General features: G+C 36.7%; 1 protein-coding gene and 1 long non-coding RNA gene across 3 annotated transcripts in view; one reads left to right on the top strand and one right to left on the bottom strand.

The window, feature by feature from the left end:
* The first annotated feature begins 2,086 nt into the window (after nucleotides 1–2,086).
* Nucleotides 2,087–5,121, top strand: LOC113092973 (uncharacterized). Of its 2 annotated transcripts, XR_003287677.1 has the most exons (5): nucleotides 2,087–2,116; nucleotides 3,464–3,612; nucleotides 3,763–3,840; nucleotides 4,592–4,643; nucleotides 4,723–5,121. It is a non-coding gene; the product is annotated as an uncharacterized LOC113092973 (long non-coding RNA). The 2 variants fall into 2 exon arrangements; XR_003287676.1 differs by lacking the exon at nucleotides 2,087–2,116 and having other exon boundaries at nucleotides 3,439–3,612.
* A 9,110-nt stretch (nucleotides 5,122–14,231) lies between these two features.
* mboat1 (membrane bound O-acyltransferase domain containing 1) overlaps nucleotides 14,232–26,173 on the bottom strand; it is a gene marked incomplete at its 5' end in the record, with an annotated part of 123,308 nt that continues 111,366 nt past the window's right edge. The window contains 2 exons of the mRNA XM_026258780.1: nucleotides 14,232–16,429; nucleotides 24,883–25,034. Of these exons, the coding sequence (XP_026114565.1) occupies nucleotides 16,306–16,429; nucleotides 24,883–25,034 (276 nt within the window). The remainder of the gene's footprint in view (nucleotides 16,430–24,882; nucleotides 25,035–26,173) is intronic.

Genomic DNA, 26,173 nt, shown 5'->3' with positions numbered 1-26,173 from the left:
TTGTGATGCGCTCTGACGCACCTGATAGAGGCGGAACTTATAGCGATCGCCTTTTTCTTTGTTTCTTTTATTTTTCAACAGTTTTTATATATATGAGAGTGTTTTATGTTGAATGGGAATGTATCTGCATAATTACCATCTGTTTAAGTGCAAATCAGCCTAATTCAGCTCGCTATTACTGCATGATCACTGCTATCAAAGTGAACGCGTCTATATGAATAGAGAGAGTGGATTATTTACTAAATGGCCATCAGCACATCAGCACTTATTTGCATCATAATTCATTGTAAATGCTGCATTTCTAGCAATCTCATGATTTTCTGTAATTGGCAAACAGTTAAATCTTTTTTATTTTTCTTATTATTCTTATATTTCTTACTCCAATTATTATTATTGTATTTTTCTAGTGCTCAAATAAATCACTTATATGATGTTTAAGTTTCTGTCTAGTGTTTTATAATTGAAAAAAACTATGCAGTGGTATGTTTACTGACTAAATAGTTTGTAGAAGCCTTCAGTACTATTGAGAAATATATTTTCTTATATTTGGGGGTGGGGGTCTAGACATAGTCTCATAAAAATATTTGCAGGAGTCTCATTTTTCATGATATCTTATTCAGATTTGAAATAGAAACTCACGAGACATGTGGCTTTCAACCCATTACTTTTCTAGATTGCTTCAGGACTCATTTCATGTATTTTTACATCAAATTATAGTGGGTAAAAAATGTCAAAGCACTTACTTCAGTGTCTATAACTTTTAATATTTTTGAGCATTATCAAATCTGGTTGATAAAAAATAAAGCCCAAAGGGTCTTCTTTCCAAAGACACCAAAATTATGTTTGTAACACACTGAAGTAGGAAACTGTTACAATTATAAGTTAGGTAGAGCACTTTCAGCTGTGAGTCCCATAACACACTGAAGGCATCAAGGACTATTTGACCGAGAAGGAGAGTGATGGGGTGCTGCGCCATATGACCTGGCCTCCACAGTCACCGGACCTGAACCCAATCGAGACAGCTAAGCATCTCTCGGGGAACTCCTTCAAGACTGTTGGAAGACCATTTCAGGTGACTACCTCTTGAAGCTCATCAAGAGAATGCCAAGAGTGTGCAAAGCAGTAATCAAAGCAAAAGGTGGCTACTTTGAAGAACCTAGAATATGACATATTTTCAGTTATTTTACACTTTTTTTGTTATGTATATAATTCCATATGTAATTCCACGTGTTAATTCATAGTTTTGATGCTTTCATTGTGAATCTACAATTTTCATAGTCATGAAAATAAAGGAATACGGAAATGTAATATATGACATATATGTCCCTATATCGCTAATGACACCATCATATATGCTAAATATAAGACAATATATTGCTATCACATATATACATATCTCTAGATATATGTTGATATAGGTTTATAACATATATAAATTTGGCATATTAAATTAGTATATTGACATATATTAATATGATGTATATGATTATTATTTATATAATACTGTATGTTTTGACCATATATGTAACCAATGTTTAATTTATATATGCCAAACTATTCAAACAACATACATTTCACATGCCTATGGTTTCCTTATTCATGTGTTTTCCTTATTTGAACAGTTTGAACTTTTATCAAGTCTACACATCCACATTTCATTTCTATCCCATTTTCGAATCCTGTATAAAATTTATTATTTTACCTCTTCTTAACCAGCTCATAAAAAAAATAAATACTACACAAATTCTATTTGAAAACATACATTTTATTTTTTTCATCAATAGCCATATATCAATATCTATATGTAAGAAAGTACATACATGCACTACATATGCAGATGCATACAGAATAATATACAGTTGCACTCAAAAAAATGGATTTGTGGTACTGTTCGTTTTACACGTTTTGTTAAAACAACACAAATATATTTAGTTTTCCACCAAAACACAATTGTATTGTGTTTCATCATCTTAAACTGTTTAATTTTAAACTTTACTTAATTATCAATCGTTAAACTAACGTAAAGGGTTTAATTTCGTAATTAAAAAAAAACCCGGAAGTGACTCCAACGCATTTGATGACGGTGCAGAGGGGAGCAAGAGGTGGTACCAGTCAGGTAAGACAATCTAGAGTTTTTCTTGTGTTAAGTCAAAGTCTTTAATTTATCTTAGAGTTTCTGTTTTGGGGTGCTTTTGTTTTGCAAACTAGTATTGTGTAATCGGTTTATTGCACCGTTTATAGATGATTTTGAGCGGTTGGGAGATGTGAAAGCGCACGACTCTCTGTAATGTATTTACTTATATATATATATATATATATATATATATATATATATATATATATATATATATATATATATATATATATATATATAAATGTAATACACTCACCTGATTCAATTCAAAAGAAGAAGATAGCACTTCAGTTCGAGGAAACCGACCCGATCCGAACCTTGGATACTGCACGCCTTCCTCTCAATAACTGCATAAACACAACAAAAAACTGACCGCGATGTAAAAGCTCTTAAGAACACAGCGATGTGGATGTTTGCACAAACTCTGAGATTCTCCAGGCACGAAAAGTCCAGTCACGTTTATTTATATAACAGTCCTTTATGCAATCGATAGCTTTTCAATATTAAACATTAAAATACAGAGTCAGTGTCGCTAGAATTATAACTTGATTTCCTGTTATAAAACAGCTCTCCAGTGTGGAGCTAGCTAATAATAAAATAATTTTAAAAGTGGGGGAAATATTTCATTAAAGTTTTAGTTCTGCGCTAGATCAAACCAAACTGTTTTGCTTATCATAACCCAATAAGGTATTTTAAGAGAGATTGTATTTATTAATAAAATGTTTATCCAAAAATAAAACGTCCTATCACATACCTTTACTTTATATTATACATATGGCTTACAATAAGAGATGTTAAGAGACAGAATGATTTGTCATTCAGCTACTTCCTCATATAACTAATCAAATGGCGAATAGGAGTTTCTCTCTTATCTCATTTTGTGTGCCAAATATATTTGTTTAAATTAATTGTATTAATAATACATAATGACTTTCAAAAGTGGAAGTAATTACCTTTATTTGTTATAATATGTATATTTTAACTAATTGAAAAAGATAAATAATCAATAAATGTCTAACCATGAGATGTTGACCAAGTTTTGAGAGCCCTGGCTCAGCACAGTGGAAGTATTTGAAGCTTTGTTTATGAACATGGTGTGGTCATACAATGACTTTAAACCGGACACTACTCTGAGCTGTTCACATTATACATATGCTCCAGATATGTAATCAGGTCCTCTCTTTAGGAATGGTAAACATGACACTAGTCATCACTCACACAAATAAATCATTCAATATTTTGATAATTGAATTGGTTTTTGCTGTTCAATTTTTTTTTTTTTTTTTTTTTTTAACACATTGCACTTCATGTGTTTACATATTTGTGCAGAATTTGAGACATACAGAATTACCATAGGCCCATCAGAATCAACAATCTTTGCCAAACTGGATCCGGACTGCAAAACTTATGAAGATGTTTGCATAATGAAGAAGAGTCCTTGGACAAATAATGAAACCCTCTTGGTGCCCACTACACATGTAAGAACAACCTTGTATTAAAACATTATTCTCTCACTGGTTACTGGAAATTGACAAAAAAAGACAGATATAATAAGATAAGGTTTATTAATACAATAAATACAAAATATGTGGTATTACTATAAACTGATAGATTTATTTTGATGCAAGGCAGGGGTGTCCAGACCTGCTCTAGGAAAGCCAGTATTCTGTGGGGTTCAGCTCTAACACACCTGCCTGGAACTTCAGGTAAGACTTTTTTGTTTTAAAATTCCCAAGAACCTTGATTAGCTGGTTCAGGTGTGTTTAAATGGCTAGATCACCCAAAAATAAACATGTCATTACTCACCCTCATGTCGTTTCAAACCCGTAAGACCATCATTCATCTTCAGAGCACAAATTATGATATTTTTTAGGGATGCCCCGATCATGATTTTTCATGGCCGATACCGATTTTTTTACAAGCAAACTGGACAATTTTTTTTTTAAATCTTTAAGCAACAAACAAGAAGGAAGGACAGTCCACAGTCTACAGTCCAAAATTGAGGAAAAGCTCAATAAAGCCCCTTTCACACTGCGATTCCGGCAAATACAGGTCCCGTAACGACACGTGACATTGGGGCGAGACGTGTAATGTACGAGTCGAAAACATTAGGCAGGTAATACTTTCACTGAATCTGGCGAACGATCTCGATCTTTTTTTTTTTTTCAGTGAACGTTGATCTTCCTTCAAAACAGCCACTAAAAGAGTCGCAAGATAACGTGCGTCATCACTTAGACACAGCATTAGATCTGGCTTTTGTTCTGGGTCTGGGAACATTCCAGTTCTGTTGCTTAGCGTACAGGCTCCAGATGTGTGTACCATTTTCCACTGTAATGTTTGTGAGAATCCCATCTTGACTGCTTGCCTGGATTTCCCATAAGAAGATGAATGACTGACTTTTTTTCATGTAATTTTAGAAGAAAAAAAACAAAGGCTAAATTTTGTTTTCATCTTCAGACTAATGAAATTGAAGTATCCAAATGAGGACCCTAGCAGTATGGAGTATATGGTGAGTTCAAGGTTAATAAATTATTTGTTAAAGTTAATACACAAGAATTTGAGTTCTCCATCCTTTTAAATACTTCTAGGATAGAGACGTTGCCAGCAGTCAGGAGGTGATCCAGAAGACTTGTGGGAATCTATTTGAAGCTGCATCATTGAAGACAATCCAGCAGATGTTGGCGTTTTAAATGATACGGTTCTTCAGGACCTATAGCAGTTTACAGTCTGCAAAACCATGTTGCTGGGACTGATTTATGGACTGAACTTGAGCAACCCTCCTGAACTCAGGTACACATTTGGAATACTGAAGAAGTTATTTCTGGAGCCAGTTCCTGTTCCTGGAATAAGGTTTGATTGGTTACCCATGAATGCCAATTAGAATTTTATTTGCTATTTTGTGTAATTTTGTAATGTGGTTTAAACTGTATTTTACTATGTGTAATTATTTATTGCTTGTTTAACAAATACACTTTGATCATTTGTGACATCTTGTCTTTTGTCTCATTACAAGACAAATCACACAAAAAATGCTTTGTTGAAGGGAGTAACTTTAAATAGAAAATATTGTGTTAAAGTAACTAGAACTAATTGTGTGGAACCACTGTCCATAATTGACTTGAGTAAGTTTAAAGAGTAATTTTTTTTGAGTGTGTGTTTGTCTTCAAAAATCTAGGGGTTCTTAATTTAAACACATTTCTCTAACTTATGCAGCTATGTAAACCTGGGTTCTCCACTAGCATTCAAAGAAAATAAACTTTTGGTGCTTTCATCAAAGTTTGGCAGAGCTGCAAAAACTGATGTCACTGATGCCAGACATTTTATATATATATATATATATATATATATATATATATATATATATATATAAAATTAAACAGTTACGGAGGCATGTACAGCAGTTAGGTGAGACAGCACCTTCTCGACTGGATGAAAGTGTAGAGGATTTTGAAGCTAAGGCATGTCATGTTCATTGCATTACATGTTTGTAAGTACATATCCATAACCTTTATTTAAAAATATGTACGAAATTAATGAAGTCATGTTTTTTTTTTTTTTTTTTTTTTTTTTTTTACATTTGTTTAGTTTATATCATGCATTAATTCAAGATATTTTGCAAGTAATATACATAATATAAGAACATATCATTTAAAATGTGCACACAATGTTTTTATATTTAATTTATATATTGCATATACATTAATCAAAATTATATTTTATATATATATATATATATATATATATATATATATATATATATATATACACACATTTCATTTTAAATGTTAAATATATACTAAGACTATACAAAAACATATATAAGGGACATATATATGTCACATATATGTAAGCAATATGCTATGCATATATGTTTAGTTTGTATATTGAACATATATACAAAGAAATATATGTCATGTATATTGAAAATTATATATGTGACATATATAAAAAAAAAACACTATTATACATACATAAAATATATGGGCTAGTTTTATATGTCAATATATGAAATTGTTCCATTTTCTAATAGGTTTTATATATGGGCAGATATATATGTACATATATGTTTTCCCTTTCTATGTGGATATATTTAATATATGTATATTTCATATATGTACATATATTACATTTCCGTATGGGAAGGAAACTCTTTGAATGAGAAAGTTTGTCCAAACTGTTGGTCTGTACTGATATATATATATGGTCTCTGATTAATTTTTGATTTGACTGTATATCCTTCAGTTTTCATATACTTAAGTCAATTAAAATGTATTTTACAAGTTTTGGTTACTTTCTTTGTTCATTTTTTAGGTCCATGATTCATAATCTTTAAAGGGGGGGGTGAAATGCTATTTCATGCATACTGAGTTTTTTACACTGTTAAAGAGTTGGATTCCCATGCTAAACATGGACAAAGTTTCAAAAATTAAGTTGTACGTTTGAAGGAGTATTTCTGTTCCAAAAATATTCCTTCCGGTTTGTCACAATTTTCAGAAAGTTTTTTTCGAGTATGGCTCTGTGTGACGTTAGATGGAGCGGAATTTCCTTATATGGGTCCTAAGGGCACGTCTGCCGGAAGAGCGCGCGCTCCCGTATAGCAGAGCACTGAGAGGCTGAGCACAGACAATCACTGATCAGAGCGAGAGCGTCGCGAAATTTCACAAAAGGAGTGTGTTTTTGGTTGCCAGGGCAAGACAACCCTGCACAGATTACCAAAGAAAAAACAGCATTAAGGGACCAGTGGATGGAGTTTATTTTTACAGAGCATCAACGGAGTTGTGCAAGTGTTTGTGTTTGTTCCCTGCATTTCGAAGATGCTTGTTTTACAAACAAGGCCCAGTTTGACGACGGATTTGCGTATCGTTTATTTCTTAAGGATGATGCAATCCCAACGAAAAAGGGTCACGATCGTGTGTTGGAACCGCAGGCGGTGAGTAAAACTGCTTAAAATATCTCTGCCTCCTTGTTAGTGCTTCCGCCTCCCATGCCGGAGACCCGGGTTCGAGCCCCGCTCGGAGCGAGTTGTTGCTGCTGTTGCTCTCGTTCAGTTTCAGCCTCGGCATCTGATTCTGGATCATAAATAAACGGCTGAATCTGACTGTTAGCCATGGTTTGTTTTGGATGATGGTTTTCTCCTCAAGGTAATGTCACAGCTTCCAAACGCTCTCAACGCAAAAGCCTACTGGCGCTCGTGATTCTTTAGCTCTGCCCACACGTCACGCCTCCAGTCTGTCGTGTTTTTCTGGAAAAATCGGTACAGACTATCCTTCTCTTATGAATATAATAAAACTAAAGACTTTTTGGAGTTATGAAGGATGCAGTACTACTCTATAGGTACTCAAGATTAATAGGATATTGAGTGAAAACGAGCATTTCACATAATGCAGGGAATCATCCCGGGCTGAGGCTCACAAGTCCGGGGTAAGTATATAGCGTTCTGTTAACAATCCAACCATGTCTACTCTGTGTGTTTCTCTGCACAGGCCCGGTGCACCCAGGACGCGATCTTGCCAGATGTCCTTCACTGCGACGCCGTCCACAGCGGAGGACGCGATCCGGGCCCCGGGCGACTACTTCTCCCCCTCCTGCCTTTGATTCCATCGTCCGATACGTCCGTGCTACGTTAGCCGAAGGTAAAGTGCACACTCATTGTTTGCCTGGTGCTCGTGTTCTCGATGTTTCTGCGCAGATACCCGCGATCCTGAAGGCCGATGAGAGCCCCAGAGCAGTTGTGCTTCACGCCGGGGTTAACGACACCACGCTGCGGCAGACGGAGACGCTGAAGAGGGACTTCAGCAGCCTGATCGAGACGGTTCACAGCACGACGCCCGCGGTGACGATCACCATGTCAGGACCACTGCCCACGTATCGACGAGGACACGAAACGTTCAGTAGACTTTTTGCTTTAAATTAATGGTTGTTGTTATGGTGTAAAGAACAGAAACTGCTATTTGTTAATAACTGGAATCTTTTCTGGGAGCATGCTAGGCTGTTTCGCACTGATGGATTACAACCTAGCAGAATCGGAGCGGGGCTGCTTTCTGACAACATCTCCAGGACACTTCGCTCCATGTGACTGGTAAGTCAATTCTCAAATAACCATTATGATGAGTTTTGTTCCACCCACTTAAATGATAAAAGTACTTGCACTGTAAAAACTATTAAGACTGTGTCTGTTCCCCGAATAGTGAGGTCAAAATATAAATATAATGTAGGATCTAGAAAAAATCTTATCGGAATTAAACCAGAAAAATGTAAAGTAAATGAAAAAAAAACAATTTTTAAAGTTTGGGCTCATAAATATTAGATCACTTGACTGAAGTGCTTGACTGAAACCTGGCTATAACCAAATGATTATTTTGGTCTAAATGAGTCTACTCCACCAAACTACTGTTATAAGCATGAGCCCTGTCAGACTGGTCATGGCGGAAGTGTTGCAACAATATATAGTGATATTCTCAATGTCACCCAGAAAACAGGATACAGGTTTAACTCTTTTGAAATACTTCTGCTAAATGTTACACTGTCAGACATGCAAAAGAAATCTAATGTATCTCTTGCTCTGGCTACTTTGTATAGACCACCAGGGCCATATACTGATTTCCTAGAAGAATTTGCAGATTTCCTCTCAGACCTTCTAGTTAAGGTTGATAAGGCGCTAATCATGGGAGATTTTAATAATCATGTTGATAATACAAATGATACATTAGGACTTGCCTTTACTGACCTAATAAACTCTTTTGGAGTCAAGCAAAATGTCACCGGGCCCACTCATCGTTTTAATCATACACTAGATTTAATTATATCGCATGGAATCGATCTTACTGCTATAGATATTGTATCTCAAAGTGATGATATTACAGACCATTTCCTTGTATCGTGCATGCTGCGTATAACTGATATTAACTATATGTCTCAGCGTTACCGTCTGGGCAGAACTATTGTTCCAGCCACCAAAGAAAGATTCGCAAATAACCTGCATGATCTATCTCAACTGCTATTTGTACCCAAAAATACACATGAATTAGACGAAAAGACTGACAACATGGGCATTATTTTCTCTAATACATAAGAAACTGTTGCCCCCATCAAATTGAAAAAGGTTAGAGAAAAACATACTGTGCCATGGTATAACAGTAATACTCACTCTCTCAAGAAAGAAACTCATAGTCTTGAACGCAAATGGAGAAAAACTAACTTGGAAGTTTTTAGAATTGCATGGAAAAACAGTATGTCCAGCTATAGACAGGCTCTAAAAACTGCTAGGGGCAGAGCATATACACAAACTCATAGAAAATAACCAAAACAATCCAAGGTTTTTATTTAGCACAGTGGCTAAATTAACAAATTACCAGACGCCACCTGATTACAAATATTCCACCAACGTTAAATAGTAATGACTTAAAATAGATAACATTAGAAATACAATAGCGAATGTAGATTCTACAGCGTCTAACACTTCAGTTTCATCCATCGCACCCAAAGATAAACTGCAGTGCTTTACAACCATAGAACAGGAAGAGCTAAATAAACTTATCAATGTATCCAAACCAACAACATGTTTATTAGATCCTGTACCCACTAAATTACTGAAAGAGTTGTTACCTGTAGCCGAAGAACCGCTTCTCAATATCATTAACTCATCGTTATCTTTAGGTCACGTCCCAAAACCATTCAAGCTGGCGGTTATCAAGCCTCTTATTATTTAGATCCTAGTGTACTGGCAAATTATAGGCCTATTTCAAATCTTCCATTTATGTCAAAAATTTTTGAAGTTGTGTCTGCTCAATTGAGCACCTTCCTGCTTAAAAATGATCTGTATGAAGAATTTCAGTCAGGTTTCAAGCCCCACCATAGCACAGAAACTGCACTTGTCAAAATTACAAATGACATGCTCCTTGCGTCAGATCAAGGCTGCATCTCATTTCTAGTATTACTTGATCTTAGTGCTGCGTTCGACATCATAGATCAAGACATACTCATAGATAGATTACAAAACTATACAGGTATTCAAGGGCAGGCTCTAAGATGGTTTAGATCCTACCTGTCCGATCGCTACCATTTTGTTTACTTAAATGGGGTGTCATCTCATTTATCATCAGTAAAATATGGAGTGCCACAAGGATCCATCCTTGGTCCCCTTCTATTTTCAATATACATGTTGCCCCTTGGTAATATTATTAGAAAATACGGAATTAGCTTCCACTGTTATGCTGATGATACTCATTTATATATCTCAACGAGACCAGATGAAACTTCTCAATTATCTAAGCTAACAGAGTGTGTTAAAAATGTAAAAGATTGGATGACAAATAATTTTCTCCAATTAAATTCAGATAAGACAGAGATATTAATTATTGGACCAAAAAACACTACATAGAATCTTGTAGTTACAATCTGCAACTAGATGAATGTACTGTTACTTCCTCTACAGTCAGAAATCTGGGTGTTATATTAGACAGCAACTTGTCTTTTGAAAATCATATTTCCAATGTTACAAAAACTGCATTCTTCCATCTTAGAAACATTGCCAAGCTAAGAAACATGTTATCTGTTTCTGATGCAGAAAAGCTAGTTCATGCATTCATGACCTCTAGACTGGACTATTGTAATGCACTTCTTGGTGGTTGTCCTGCTTCATCAATAAACAAGCTACAGGTAGTCCAAAATGCAGCAGCTAGAGTCCTTACCAGGTCAAGAAAATATGATTATATTACCCCAATTTTACAGTCTCTGCAATGGCTACCTATTAAGTTACGTATCAGTTATAAATTATCATTACTTACCTATAAGGCCCTAAATGGTTTAGCTCCTGCATACATAACTAGCCTTCTACCACGCTACAACCCATCATGCACGCTAAGGTCACAAAACGCTGGACTTTTGGTAGTTCCTAGGATAGCAAAGTCCACTAAAGGAGGTAGAGCTTTTTCACATTTGGCTCCCAAACTCTGGAATAGCCTTCCTGATAATGTTCGGGGTTCAGAAACACTCTCTCTGTATAAATCTAGATTAAAAGCGCATCTCTTTCGCCAAGCATTCGATTAATGTATCTTAAATTGTTAGTGTAGTTGCATCCGATCAAATGTGAATTTTTATTCATTAGCTTGGGTTAAACTAATTTTAGTTTGTTGGATCAGCAGCTATGTTAATGATGTCTCTATTTTGTTTCTATGTTTTTGTCACGGGATTAGGATTTACACAAGCTCCAGTCTGGATCCAGAACACCTGAGAAGAGATGATGCTGACCCTCAGAGGACCTCAGATGATGCTAACCCTGAATCAACAACAGAACTAACAAATATTGCTACAAGTGTGACTGCATCATATAACAATTATTAATTAATAATATTAATAATGTTCATCGTCTAGCTGACTACGTCTTGTATAAATTTTTTCTAAAAATCCTGTCAAACGTGCACAAACTGACAGTCACCACCATAGGCTACTACTAAATATTGTAGAAACATAATTTTCTGTAAAGTTGCTTTGTAACGATTCGTATTGTAAAAAGTGATACACAAATAAACTTGAAAAAACTTAAAAACCACTCGTTATAAATCTCCTTACTGTGATATTTTCATGAATAGAAGTCACATTTTTTTTTATCTGAAACGTGCTCTGATTTATATTCCAAAACCACTCATAAAATGCAGAAACACTCAACCAAGCAAAACACACATAAAACATGCACCTATTTGTAGGCTTCTGGTGGAGAATGAGAGGTTCAAGCAGTAACAGCTGAGCACATTTCACACAGGCTTCTAGATTCACTTTCGCCAAAAAGTCTTGTATGACTAAGGTTGAAAATAAATTATGTTTATAGTGAATGCCCCAATAAATGGTCTTATTTTTTTATGACTTCGTTTTAATCCAAATGTGTGTGCTAAGTGAGTGAACATCAAAGATCACACAACAGAAGTGGGCGAGCACACTTTCTATCTCTCTCTCTCTCTCTGTTTCCCTACCATTTAGTAACTTGTGCATTGTTTTACTTCATTGTTTTTGGCATATCCGACTGAACTACAAACTTTCCAGTGATAGAAGGTATATTCATTCGACAAGTTTGCGCATCTCCTCTGCTGTCGCTCAATACACTAAGTATGCTTTATCAGCTAGCACACTTCAGCTATACATGATATATTCATTGCATACATAGACTTCATAGACATCCTAAAACTCTAATAACTGTTGTTGTCTGTGTTTCTTTGTCTGAATAGGGCACTTATCACATGCTGTGTGGTATTGGCATTTGGTTTCAGGGCATTTTAATAAGTATAAGTACAGGAGTTCAGTATCGTGGCCGATACCAGGTGCATCTATACAGTATGCAAATCCATTCAGAATAGGCAAGGCAAGGCAAGTTTATTTATATAGCACATTTTGTACACAATGGTAATTCAAAGTGCTTTACATAAAAGAAAGTAAAATAATAATGAAGAAAAATAATAAGAATAAAACAAGCATTTTTTAAATTTTTACAATTATAAAAAATACTTATTTAAAATGAATTTAAAACAGTTACCAAATGATTTTACATAAAATAAAATATTGTGCAATCAGTTCGGACACTGCACAGTGCTCATTCAATAAATACACAGCTAAACAGATGAGTTTTAAGTCTAGATTTAAATGTGACTAGTGTTTTAGCACATCTGATCTCTTCTGGAAGCTGATTCCAACTGTGGGCGGCATAGTAACTAAAGTGAAGTGACATTCAGCCAAGTATGGTGACCCATACTTCTTGCTTTGTGTGAACCCTTGGCATTTCTAACTGACTCCATCCTAGTGATCTGAGTGGTCTGTTAAGCTTATATTCAGTGAACATATCTGAAATATATTTTGGTCCTAGGTCTTTTAGTGACTTATATACGAGTAAAAGTACTTTAAAATCAATCCTAAATGAAACTGGAAGCCAGTGTAAGGATCTGAGGACTGGTGTGATATGCTCAGATTTTCTGGTTCTAGTCAGAATCCTGGCAGCAGCGTTCTGGATGAGCTGCAGCTGTCTAATTGTCTTTTTGGGAAGGCCGGTGAGGAGCCCATTAAAGGCATGAACAAGTTTCTCCAAGTCTTGGATAGAAACAAAACATCTAATTCTTGCAATGTTTTCAAATGATAATATGCTGATTTAGTTACTGCTTTGATATGACTACTGAAACTAAGGTCTGTCTCCAGAATCACACCAAGATTCCTGACTTGATTTTTAGTTGTTTGACCCCTAGAGTCAAGGTATGCATTCACCTTGAACACTTCATCTTTGTTTCCAAATGCTATGACTTCAGTTTTTTCCTTGTTTAACTGAAGAAAGTTCTGGCACATCCAACTATTAATTTCATCAATGCATTGGCAGAGGGAGTCAATGGGGCTGTAGTCATTTGGAGATAAGGCTAGGTAAATCTGGGTATCATCAGCATAGCTGTGATAAGCAATTTGGTTCTTTCTCATTATTTGACTTAGTGGGAACATATATTGGCTAAACAAGAGCGGTGCAAGAATTGACCCTTGTGGGACTCCACATGTCATGGACGTCCACTTAGACTTATGCTCTCCTATACTCACATAATATCCTCTCCCTTCTAAGTATGACCTGAACCATTTGAGTACCATCCCAAAAAGCCAGACCCAGTTTCCAATCTCTCTAGTAGTATGTTATGATCAACAGTGTCAAACGCAGCACTGAGATCTAGCAATACCAGCACCGATATTTTGCCTGAGTCACAATTTAAGCAAATATAATTTATTATCTTAATGAGTGCTGTCTCTGTGCTGTGATGCGGTTCGAAAACCAGATTGAAAATTGTCCAGGTATCCATTTGAGTTTAAGTATTTGTTCAACTGATTAAATACTACCTTTTCTATAATTTTGCCTATAAAAGGAAGATTAGATATTTGTCTAAAATTGCTCAAAATGGTGTTATCAAGATTGCTTTTTTCAGGAGGGGCTTAACAACTGTAGTTTTTAAGGAGTTTGGAAATGTCCCAGAAAGAAGTGAGGCGTTCACCACTTCTAAAAGATCTGCTTCTAAGCAGATAAACTTTTTTCTCACTTTTGAAAAAAGATGTGGGAAGTGTGTCAAGATAGCAGGTTGACGATTTTAGGTGCTGCACTGTCTTCCAGAATTTTGCTATCAATTGCCTCAAAAATAGACATAGTATCTTTTTGATATTGTGGCCTAATCTGTCTGACCTTTGCATTACTTGAGGATGTGCTAATCACCTTCCTTCTCAGAAAAGAAGGATGCAAGCTCATTGCATTTGCTGTCTGAGAGCTTTTCATTGGGAATCTGACTTGGGGGGGTTTGTCAGTCTCTCAACAGTGGCAAAAAGAGTACAAGTGTTATTAAAGTTACTGTTTATAGGGTTTGAGAAGAAATTCTGTCTAGCTGTGGCTAGTTTCACGTTAAAGTATGAAGGCTGTCTTAATAGATGATATAGTGGATTACAAGTTTTGTCTTCTGCCACATCCACTCTGCTTTTCTACATTGTCTTTTCTGAACTGCTGTTGATCTTCTCCAGACTGATTTCTGTCTGTTTGTTTTCTTACTGACTATTATAAGAACAATATCATCAATAACATTCTTAACTTTTGAAATCAAGGAGAATATCAACAGAGTCTGCAGAAATGCTTGGTGTTAAAGATATAGCCTCCATAAATAGTACACTTGTGTTCTCGTTTATGCATCTCCTTCTGACAGAGACTTATTTTTGTACCCTGGATTTTGTTGGGACTTTACTTCTTGTGTGCACAGGAATGTACGTGGGTTTACCGGTGAGTGAGTAAACATTTCTGTTGGCGTCTGGGAGTTAATCGCATTAGTGAGCAAACTGGAAAACTACCATGCACAAAAAAGTCAGGTTTTTGTCCAGAAACCAGAAACACCAGGGCACAAACACAAATAACTGCTGAAAACGTTCAGTTTAGGGGTTCGTGGCATGCAGTCCTATGGTCAGAATGCGTCTATTCAAAGTGAATTAAGTGAGTAAAACTCTCTGAATACCACTGAGTTGTAAAGCTTATCTAGTTGTGATAACCAGAGGTCTGATCTGTCCTTTTGGGGTTATTTTAATTTCAGGAAAAGAGTTCCAGAGAACCTTATTTCTTGAATGTTGGTTGGGGGTAGGGGTGTTAAATAGAACAAATAATTGTGTCACTGATTTGTCCAGGTGTTACAGGAAGATGCCACCAGCGAGGCACATTTGTGTAGCATGCTCAATTAGGAAGGGCCTGATACTCCTGATGTTGTTCAATGTAGGCTTGTATGACTGTGACCTTGCTTACTTTCCCAAGTCAAAACATATTCTGTTTGCCAGGGTTTTAGAAAAAAGGGTTTTAGAAAAAAAAAAAAAAAAAAAAAAAAACTTGGGAATGTGTACATACAGTGCCCATTAATTCATTCAAAAACCTATAACATTTATTCAGGTATCACAATTCATAACACATTTGATTATTCTAATTTGATTATTCTTCAGTTAATATTTGCAGTAGTGTTTTAATTCATTATTTATAGCCATTATGTATTTACTACACTGTAATTTCACAAAATTGATGTCTTAACATGACAAACTAAGATAAAATACAGTGTTCAACTATTTTAAAATACCCTTAAATGAGCAGCATTCATTAACTGACAAAAACAGATACTTGCCTCCTTATGTCATATACCATGTACAGCATAAATCAAACTTTGTGTGCTCTTATCAGTTCTTGTAAAAACTTTCTCAAGCTGCTTTTGATTAAGTGTGTTTTTGATTAAATGGACTGTATCCCTGGCTGTGTACACTTGTATAAAGCTCAGTTGTGGCCTGGGTATTGTGTGTGTGTGTGTGTGTGTGTGTGTGTGTGTATGTGTGTGCTCTTGTTTTTGTGACATATCAGGACACAACTCTTTATAATGGTGGTTATGACACAGATATTACAAGGAGAGGGTGACTTATGAGGACATAACCCATGTCCCCATTTTTCAAAATGCTTATAAATCATACAGTTTATACAGTATAAAAACCATTACGCCTATGGGATGTGCTCACTTTTCACAAAAACAAACGTGTGTGTGTGTTTATTCACACAAAGTAGCTTTTGTCTCTCAGTGCCTCTGCTCTCCCAGTTCACACACACACACACACACACACACACACACACACACACACAACAGAAGGGTCAGAAGGGTTTAGTCCTCCTTCACATTATTGTTGAAGTGCAGGGCATGAATTTCAGACTTGAAGCAACTGGGTTTGCTGGGCAGAAGAATCATAGCCAGAATGCTGATGACATGCACATGAAAGTACATTGATCTGAAGAACAGAGAAGAAACCAAAATACAAGTATTACTCTCTGTGAAAACCCACATAACACATAAAACCATCCAACGTAATGTAAAGAACATTCCGAGAAAATATTACATTGATATCTTTATATATTGACTGAGAGAAATTCCAATATAAAGAAAAGCTTTAAAGCTTCAACACATTTGAACCATAATTATCCTGACTACAAATTAAAACAGAGATTTAGTGATATATGACACATTTCGTCCTCTTTCGGAATTTTAAGGTTCTATCTGCATTCCGAGAAATCTTGAGATATTGAGCTTCAAAGTTTTTGCATTCCATTTGACTGTGTAGATATAACCTTATTGTTTTTTTAAATAAAAATCCTATAACGTATACAACATAAAAAAATCTATCACATAATGTAAATAAGTTGTCACAGAATAACAATATGAGAATAACTACATTTTGACAAAAATGTCAGTTAGAACCTTATAATTCCAAGGGGACGATTTATGGAAAAATTATTCAAGTTATGTAAAACAGGTCTATCTATTATGATGTGCATGGTCAAAAAGCACAAAAAACATTGAAAGAAATGGGGGGAAACCACAAGAGTTTGATTGTAGCAACAATTACCAATTCAATTCACTGAAATTATTTGTATGAGGTTATTAGTAAAATGAAATAAAAGTAGAAAATGTCATTAATATATAAATTAATATATGAAATTTAAGTAGATGATCAAATTTATGTCTTTAGGCTACTGAGCAGCATTTGTAATAAATCTGGCACAACACAAAAATGTAAGAAAAACTGAAATTGAATAATCAAATGTAAAATCACAGCATCATATTCATTGTATGTATTAATTACAAATAAACTGAATATTGTTACAGCTAATACAATTATTCACTCAAGGGCAGAGAGTGAGCGATTCCTTTTATTCTATTTTATGATTAATATTAACAACAATACAAATCAACAGGTTTATATTGCACTGATCTAATATTTAGGTGCATCAGGTGTTTTTCCTCAACTGTTCCCCAAATGCTGAGTTAAGACATAACAGTTTATTTTTGCGTAAATACACAACAAAACAGATATTTTAAAATACTGTAATTCTGTCTGACCATTTATTTGGGACCTGGGAACGCATGCTGTCTTTGTGTGCGTGTTTCAGGTAGGGCTGTGCAAAAAATTGAATGCGATTCTCATGCTCATCTCATCAGTAAAGACGCTCCTGTAATTAGAAGTATATCTCCAGCACAGGCATTCAGATCAGGGTTATCAGGTTTTCACAACAAATCCTGCCCAGTTGCTTCTCAAAACTAGTCCAAAACTAGCCCAATCTCGTTTCCAGGAGGTTCCCCGATAAAAAAATTGCTTTCTGGGGTTAAAATATAAGTTATATGGCTTGGTTGCCTCGGTAAAATTCGCATTTTAGGGGCTAAATATCACGTTATTGGTATTGTCGCTTCGACCCGCGGTCATGAAAAACAACCACAGACTTGGCAACACTAGTTGGCATTTACTACACGGAGCCATAATTCACTTGACAATCTACACAAAATCGATTTTAAAATCGGATGCGATTCTTTGTCGATTTTGAAAGCGAATTTTGTGTCAGTTGTCGGTAGACTACGGCTCTCTGTAGTAACTGCCACTCCACCTGAACCAGTGTTGCCAAGTCTGCGGTTCGGTTTCAGGTCTGCGGTTTGAAGCAACTCCAATACCAATAACGTGGTATTTATCCCCTAAAAAGCGAATTTTACCAAGGCATCCATGACAAAAAAAAAACTTATATTTTAACCCCAGAAGTAATTTTTTATCTGGGAACCTCCTAAAAATGCGCTTGGGCTAGTTTTGGACTAGTTTTGAGAAGCAACTGGGCAGGATTTGTTGTGAAAACCTGTCCAACCCTGATCTGAACACACATGCTTTAGATATACTTCTAACTAGAAAAAAAGTTTGTTGAGACAAACTTTAAGTTGGCTTGAGAAAGCCTGACCAGAAAGTTTGAAGAAGTTAGAAGTTTATAGTTTAAAGTTAGATTGATAGATTAGTTGAAAGAAAGAAAGATATATTAGTTAGAATGAATGACAGATATATTAGTTAGAAAGAATGATATAGATTAGTTCAAAAGAAAAAATGATAGATAGATTAGTTTGACAGAAAGAATGCATGCGACTAACATGTTTCTAGCATGATTAGCAAGTTACTAGCATGTTGTTAGCATGACTAGCATGTCACTACAATGTTTCTAGCATGGCTAGCATGTTGCTAGCATATTTCTAGAATGATTAGCATGCAAATAGCATGCTGTTAACATGATTAGCATGTCGCTACCATGTTTCTAGCATGTTTATAGCATGATTAACATATTTTTAGCATGTCGTTAGTATGTTTCTAGCATGATTAGCATTTTGCTAGCATGTTGCTAGCATGATTAGCATTTTGCTAGTATGTCGCTAACATGTTTCTAGCATGATTAGCATGTTGCTAGCATGACTAGCATGTTACTAGCATGATTAGCATTTTGCTAGAATGTTTAACATGATTCGCATGCGACTAGCATGTTGCTAGCATGATTTTACCATGATTAGCATGTTGCTAGCATGTTTCTAGCATGATTAGCATGTTTATGACTAACATGCGACCAGCATGTTGTTAACATGATTAACATGTTTCTAGGATGTTTCTAGCATGATTAGCATGCGACTAGCATGTCGCTAGCATGTCTCTAGTATGATTAGCATGTTGTTAGCATGTCGCTAGCATGTTCCTAACATGATTAGCATTCGACAAGCATGTTGTTAGCATGTTTCTAACATGATTAGCATGCAACTAGCATTCGACAAGCATGTTGTTAGCATGTTTCTAGCATGATTAGCATGCAACTAGCATGTTGTTTCTAGCATGACTACCATGCGACTAGCATGTTGTTAGCATTTTTCTAGCATGATTAGCATGCAACTAGCATGTTGCTAGCATTATTAGCATGTTGATAGCATGTAGCTAGCATGATTAACATGTTGCTATTATGTTTCTAGCATTATTAGCATGTTTATTAGCATTTTTCTAGCATTATCAGCATGTTGCTAGCATGTTTCTAGCATGACTAGCATGAGACTAACATTTGGTTAACATGTTTCTAGCATGATTAGCATGCAACTAGCATGTTGCTAGCATTATTAGCATGTTGCTAGCATGTTTCTAGCATGACTAGCATGCGACTAGCATGTTGCTAGCATTATTTTACCATGATTAGCACGTTGCTAGCTTGTTTCTAGCATGACTGGCATGCGACTAACAAGTTGCTAGTTTGATTTGCATGTTGCTAGAATGATTTTAGCATGATTAACATATTAGCATTTTTCTAGCATGACAAGCATGCGACTAGCATGTTGCTAGCATGATGTTAGCAAGATTAGCATGTTGCTAGCATGTTTCTAGCATGACTAGCATGCGACTAGCATGTTGTTAACATGATTTTAGCATGCGACTAGCATGTCGCTAACATGTCTCTAGCATGATTAACATGTTTGCTAGCATATCGCTATCATGTTTCTAACATGATTAACATGCGACTTACATGTTGCTAGCATGATTTTAGCATGATTAACATGTTGCTAGCATGTTTCTAGCATTAATAGCATGCGACTAGCCTGTTTGTAGCATGATTAGCATGTTCTAGCATGTTTCTAGCATGTGACTAGCATGTTGTTAACATGTTTCTAGCATGATTAGCATGCGATTAGCATGTTGCTAGCATGTTTATAGCATTACTAGTATGCGACTAGCATGTTGCTAGCATGATTTTACCATGATTAACATGTTGCTAGCTTGTTTCTAGCATGACTAGCATGCGACTAGCAAGTTGCTAGTTTCATTAGCATGTTGCTAGCATGATTTTAGCATGATTAACATGTTGTTAGCATTTTTCTAGCATGCGACTAGCATGTTGCTAGCATGATTCTAGCATGATTAGCATGTTGCTAACATGTTTCTAGCATGACTAGCATGCGACTAGCATGTTGCTAGCATGTTCCTAGCATATTTTCAGCTTGATTAGCATGTTTGCTAACATGTTTCTAGCATGACTAGCATGCGACTAACATGTTTGCTAGCATGTTTCTAACATGATTAGCATTTTGCTAGCATGTTTCTAGCATGACTATCCTGTCAATGAAAGTCTATGGGCATTTTTATGTTTCATGGGCGATCCCTCACCATAGTATGTCTATGGGGCAACTTTGGGGGGCTCTTGCGCCCCAGGGGTACAACTTATTCCCCACTTTGGGGTATGTTCTCGCACAGTTTGATAACCTCCCCCAGGGCGGAGCAGAAGACCACCACCTCCGTGTGGTTGGGACGGATGCCCCCCAGGGCGGAACAGAACACCACCACATCCTTGTGGCCGAGGCCGGAGTCCCCCAGGGCGGAGCAGAAGACCACCACATCCTTGTGGTCGATGCAGAAAGCCCCCAGGGCGGAGCAGAAGACCACCACGTCTGTGTGGTCGAACCAGACGCCCCCCAAGAGGGAGCAGATGACCACCACATCCTTGTGGTCAAGGCCGAAGGCCCCCAGGGTGGAGCAGAAGACCACCACATCCGTGCGGCCGGACCAACGGGATAACAAAACTCTGGTAATCCCATGGTGTTTATACTGGATTCCAGAAGATCGGTCCTGACTTGACTCTGCTCATGAAGATTATTGGTGACTTGCATTTGTTCATTAAGATCATTGGTGACTTGTATTTGTTCATGAAGATCAATGGTGACTTGGCTTTGTTCATGAAGATCAGTGGTGACTTGCCTTTGTTCATGAAGATCACCGGGGACTTGACTCAGTCCTTGAAGATCACTGGTGACTTGACTCATTCTTTGAAAATTACCAGTGGCTTGACTCTGTCCTTGAAGATCACCAGTGACTTGACTCAGTCCTTGAAGATCACCAGTGACTTGACTTAACTCTGAAAGGTCAACGGTGACTAGCCTTGTCTCTGGAAAGCCCATGGTGACTAGTCCTGACACTGGAAGGTCAACGGTGAGTAGCCCTGATTCTGGAGGGTCCACGAGCCGGAACCAGAGTCGAGTCAGGTGCCCGTTGACTTTCCAGAGTTGAGTCAGGTTCCGGCTCGTGGACAGGAATTTCAACAGGAAGGTCAACAGGAATTTGACTTGGTTCAGGAGGATCAACTGGAACGTGACTCGACTCTGGATGGTCAACAGGAGCCTGACTCGACTCTGGATAATCAATTGGAATTTGACTCGACTCTGGAAGGTCAACAGGAACCTGACTCGACTCTGGATAGTCAACTGGAATTTGAATCGACTCTGGATTGTCAACAGGAACTAGTCCTGACTCTGGAAGGTCATTGGTGACTAACCCTGACTCTGGAAGGTCAACGTGACTAACCCTGACTCTGGAGGGTCCACGAGCACCTGACTCAACTCTGGAGGGTCAACCGGAACCTGACTCAATTCTGGAAAGTCAACGGAAACCTGACTCAGGCCACAGTGGAGATCACTGCCGGACCTCCTCTCGACCACTCACTCCTGAGCGACCTCCCCTGGTCCCACGGAACACAACCAGGCGAGTACCCTCAAAGCCATTCCTCTCCCGCTTGGTGGCTGGGGAGGAAATTGAAATAGACATACCGCTGGATCTCTGTGGATGGAGTCCTTCTGTAACGATTCGCGACCAGTGAAACACAGGGAGACAAGAGATCCAATCGCAGGTATGCTTTATTGGGGATAATCCAAATTCGTTGTCAGACATGCCAGGGTCAAAACCAGAATGCAGTCCAAACAAAAACAAACAAACAAGAAAGGAATAGGAACGGGAACTCAGAATATGAGGAAGGAAGAATCTCGGGGAGCGAGAAGATTGAACATACAAAGGGTAAGGACTCCATACAAACAACAGGGAAAGACTGGTATTTATAAGGAGGCTAATGACAATAGCTTGCCTGCACCTGGTGCAATTAACTGGAGTGCAATTACTGTGAAGACAGGACCAGACTAGAGGAATTCTAGTGCCTATGGTGAGGTGCCTAAGGGGAAGTGAGCCCACTAGTGGACACCCAGGGAAACAGAAACCTGAGATTTTGCCATCTTTCTCTGCCTTTGAGAAAATGGAAGCTGAAACGGGCTGATCTTGAATCTCCTCTTTGTGACATTGTAAGGAGAATTGTTACCTCCCCTTTCTCTGCTTTGCCCGCCCCAAATATTTACATATAATTCAGTCGCAATGTCAGGAGAGGCATTACAGACAGACTTTTATGATATGGATTAGACAGCACCGCCACAAACAGTGAGTAACAGTGTTCATTAATGCCTGATCTGTCATCAGTGATTTCTGATGTGTAGCTAATTATTCAAGTTCACACAGACTTTATTTCTAAATCGTTTAGGGGGGGGGGGGATGCTATTTCATGCATGCTGAGTTTTTTACACTGTTAAAGAGTTGGATTCCCATGCTAAACATGGACAAAGTTTCAAAAATTAAGTTGTACGTTTGAAGGAGTATTTCTGTTCCAAAATACTCCTTCCGGTTTGTCACAAGTTTCGGAAAGTTTTTTTCGAGTATGGCTCTGTGTGATGTTAGATGGAGCGAAATTTCCTTATATGGGTCCTAAGGGCACTATCTGAGTCAGCGTGTATCTGAGCAAGCACGTCTGGTTTTGTGACAGAGCAAAGGAAATCTGCGTGCGAACAGAGAGATTCGCACTCGTGCATTATTTGAATGTGCTTTCGCGTTACATTAATGCAATCTATCTGCTGCTTCTGCAGCTTTTACACATAATGTATATGCACTGCAAACGGAGTACATGTGAACCTGTATAATGTATAACAAATCCATTTCAACACCTGAGGTACTGCTACAATTAATGAGCAAAAAAAGAAAAGAAAAAAAGTCCCTGGACATGGGATTTATTTATTTATATTTGGCATAAGTCTAGAAATTTTGTTACACCTTTGCTATAGTGATTATTTTGACTTAAATCGAAATCGCAAAATTGATCAAAGAAAGCACAATAGATTTTTTTTTTGCAGTGGGCCACGCAAACATATGTGTTTGGTTGTGTGGGCCACGAGTTGAAAAAGGTTGGGAACCACTGCTCTGATTTAAAACTATTTTGAAAATTCTAACACGTTAAATTATTCCGTTACTAAAAAAGTATCAAATTACAGTAATGCGGTACTAAGTAATGCATTACTGCCCAACACTGGCCTCTACAACCTAAGTTATTTAATTATTTGACATGTACCAGGCATGAAATGTCCTCAAAATACGTCGGTTATCTTTGCAGACTATTGAGTAACCAAAAAAAATAAGTCTTTACTTGAAGTTTTGGTGATGCCACGAAAAATGCACACTGCAATTTTCTCACCTTTCCCGGCACTGACCTGATTTTCAGTCTTGTGAATTGATATTAAGGTCTGTTTGCAGTCATCTAATGATAGAAAAGATGTTTCTGCAACTAAAGTAAACCCAGAGAGGAAGCAAACCTCCCGTATTTTTCTTTTTTTGCTCAAAATAATAAAACGTGTGTCAATAAAAGTATTAATTTCAGCATTTATCATGTTATAAAAGAAAATTAGAGCATTGTATCTGAAATCCACTGTATATCAAATCTATCATTTACAGCAATAAACACAAATGATCTATTCTCATAATTTGTAGGGCTATCATAACTGTGATGCTCTTTCTCTCATAATGTGATTTTAGCCAGGGTTTCACAGAATGGGTCACAATTGTTTGTTTTGTGCACTGTTATGGATTTAAGATAATAAACACCTTGGGTGTGCATTGTTTTCCAATAATTCTAGGGCCCATTGTCAATTATTCCTTACATATAGTCATATTACTTAGTGATGCCTGTACAGTCGTTTGTAAGGACTAGTATACAATTATTTAAAAGAGCTATGACTTTGTTGCATCCCACACACCTGTGGTGGTACAATCTCAGATTTAGGTAACACTATTTTGATAGCCCACTTTAGACATTCTACTACTTATAAACAACTTTGCAGCTATATGTCAAATAACAGTCATTATAGTATTAGTAGATAATATTTCTTAATATATTATAACATTTATTTTGATGGATGCTCATCAGAACATCAAAATAATAATACTGACCATAAGCAACTTAAGTAAGGCAAGTAAGGCAACTTATTCTATTAGCCCTAACCTAACAGTCCGCAAATGCTCTAGTTATTTACAGTTAGTAGAATGTCTAAAGTGGACAATCAAAATAAAGTGTAACCTAGATTTACCTACCCTTAAAATTCACATAAAACAAAAACTGTGGTTGGAAATTTTATATGCTGAGAGGATAACAACTTTGTTTTTTAATAGACAGTTCTTGACCAGAACAAGCTGAATGTGGACCAGACTTCACACTACTTCACTATTTATTGCCAAATTTCACACTACACAAAATTGAATAGCTGAGCTTTTACCTGTAATACTGCAAGGTTGGTTCCACTGCAAGTAGAAGGAAGGGCATTACAATGTAGCAGACAGTCAGCTGAGTGGCAGCCCAGGTCACAACATCATAGCAGATCTTGAGCAGTGGAGAGGACAAGAAAAATTCCCGGAAGTTTCTGCGCACCTGATTACATCAAACCAAAACAAAATGCAACAGTGAGTGAGTGGGTGTTGGGCAGGTGTGACTAAGAATGATGGATGATAAACTAGTTATACATAATTGATTTATATATATATATTTAAAAAATAAATAATCATAATAATAATAGTCACTTACTGTACATGCTGTGAGGACAAGCAGAAAAAGCCAATGACTTTGTTTAAAGGCTAAAACTAAATTATTTACAGGCAAAATAATAGAAGAAGAAAACAAGGCAGATCCAATGATTCCATAAAATATTACTTCAATACCTGTATCTGGTCAGATTTTAAAAGCAACATTGATCAGTGCTGAAGAGTAGCCAGCAAAGTGTCTTCTTTACAAAGACATCAAAATTATGTTTGTAACACACTGATAAATTACAATTATAAGTTAGGTATAGCACTTTCAGCTGTAAGTCCCATAATGGGGGGTGCCGGCGAACAATTATAAAACACTAGACAGAAACTTAGACAGCATAAAAGTGATTTATTTTAGCACTAGAAAAATACAATAAGACTAATTTGAGTAAGAAAAATAAGAATAATAAGAAAAACTAGAAAAAAAGTTTGTTGAGACAAACTTTAAGTTGGCTTGAGAAAGCCTGACCAGAAAGTTTGAAGAAGTTCAAAGAAGTTCAAAGAAGTTAGAAGTTTATAGTTTAAAGTTAGATTGATAGATTAGTTGAAAGAAAGATATATTAGTTACAATTATATAGATTACTTCAAAAGAAAAAATGATAGATAGATTAGTTTGACAGAAAGAATGCATGCGACTAACATGTTTCTACCATGATTACCAAGTTACTAGCATGTTGTTAGCATGTTGTTTGCATTTTTCTAGCAAGACTAGCATGTAGCTAGCATGTTTCTAGCATGATTAGCATGTTACTAGCATGTTTCTAACATAATTAGCATGTTGCTAGCATGATTAGCATGTTGCTAGCATGTCGTTAGCATTTTTCTAGCAATATTAGCATTTTGTTAGCATGTCGCTAACATGTTTCTAGCCTGATTAACATGTTGCTAGCATGTTTCTAACATGATTAACATTCGACTAGCATGTTGCTAACATGATTAGCATGATTTTAGCATGTTGTTAGCATGTTTCTAGCATGATAATCA

The sequence above is a fragment of the Carassius auratus genome, unplaced genomic scaffold, assembly GCF_003368295.1.
Source record: "Carassius auratus strain Wakin unplaced genomic scaffold, ASM336829v1 scaf_tig00214794, whole genome shotgun sequence".
Taxonomy (NCBI): Eukaryota; Metazoa; Chordata; class Actinopteri; order Cypriniformes; family Cyprinidae; genus Carassius; species Carassius auratus.
This window is presented reverse-complemented; position numbering and strand designations above follow the sequence as displayed.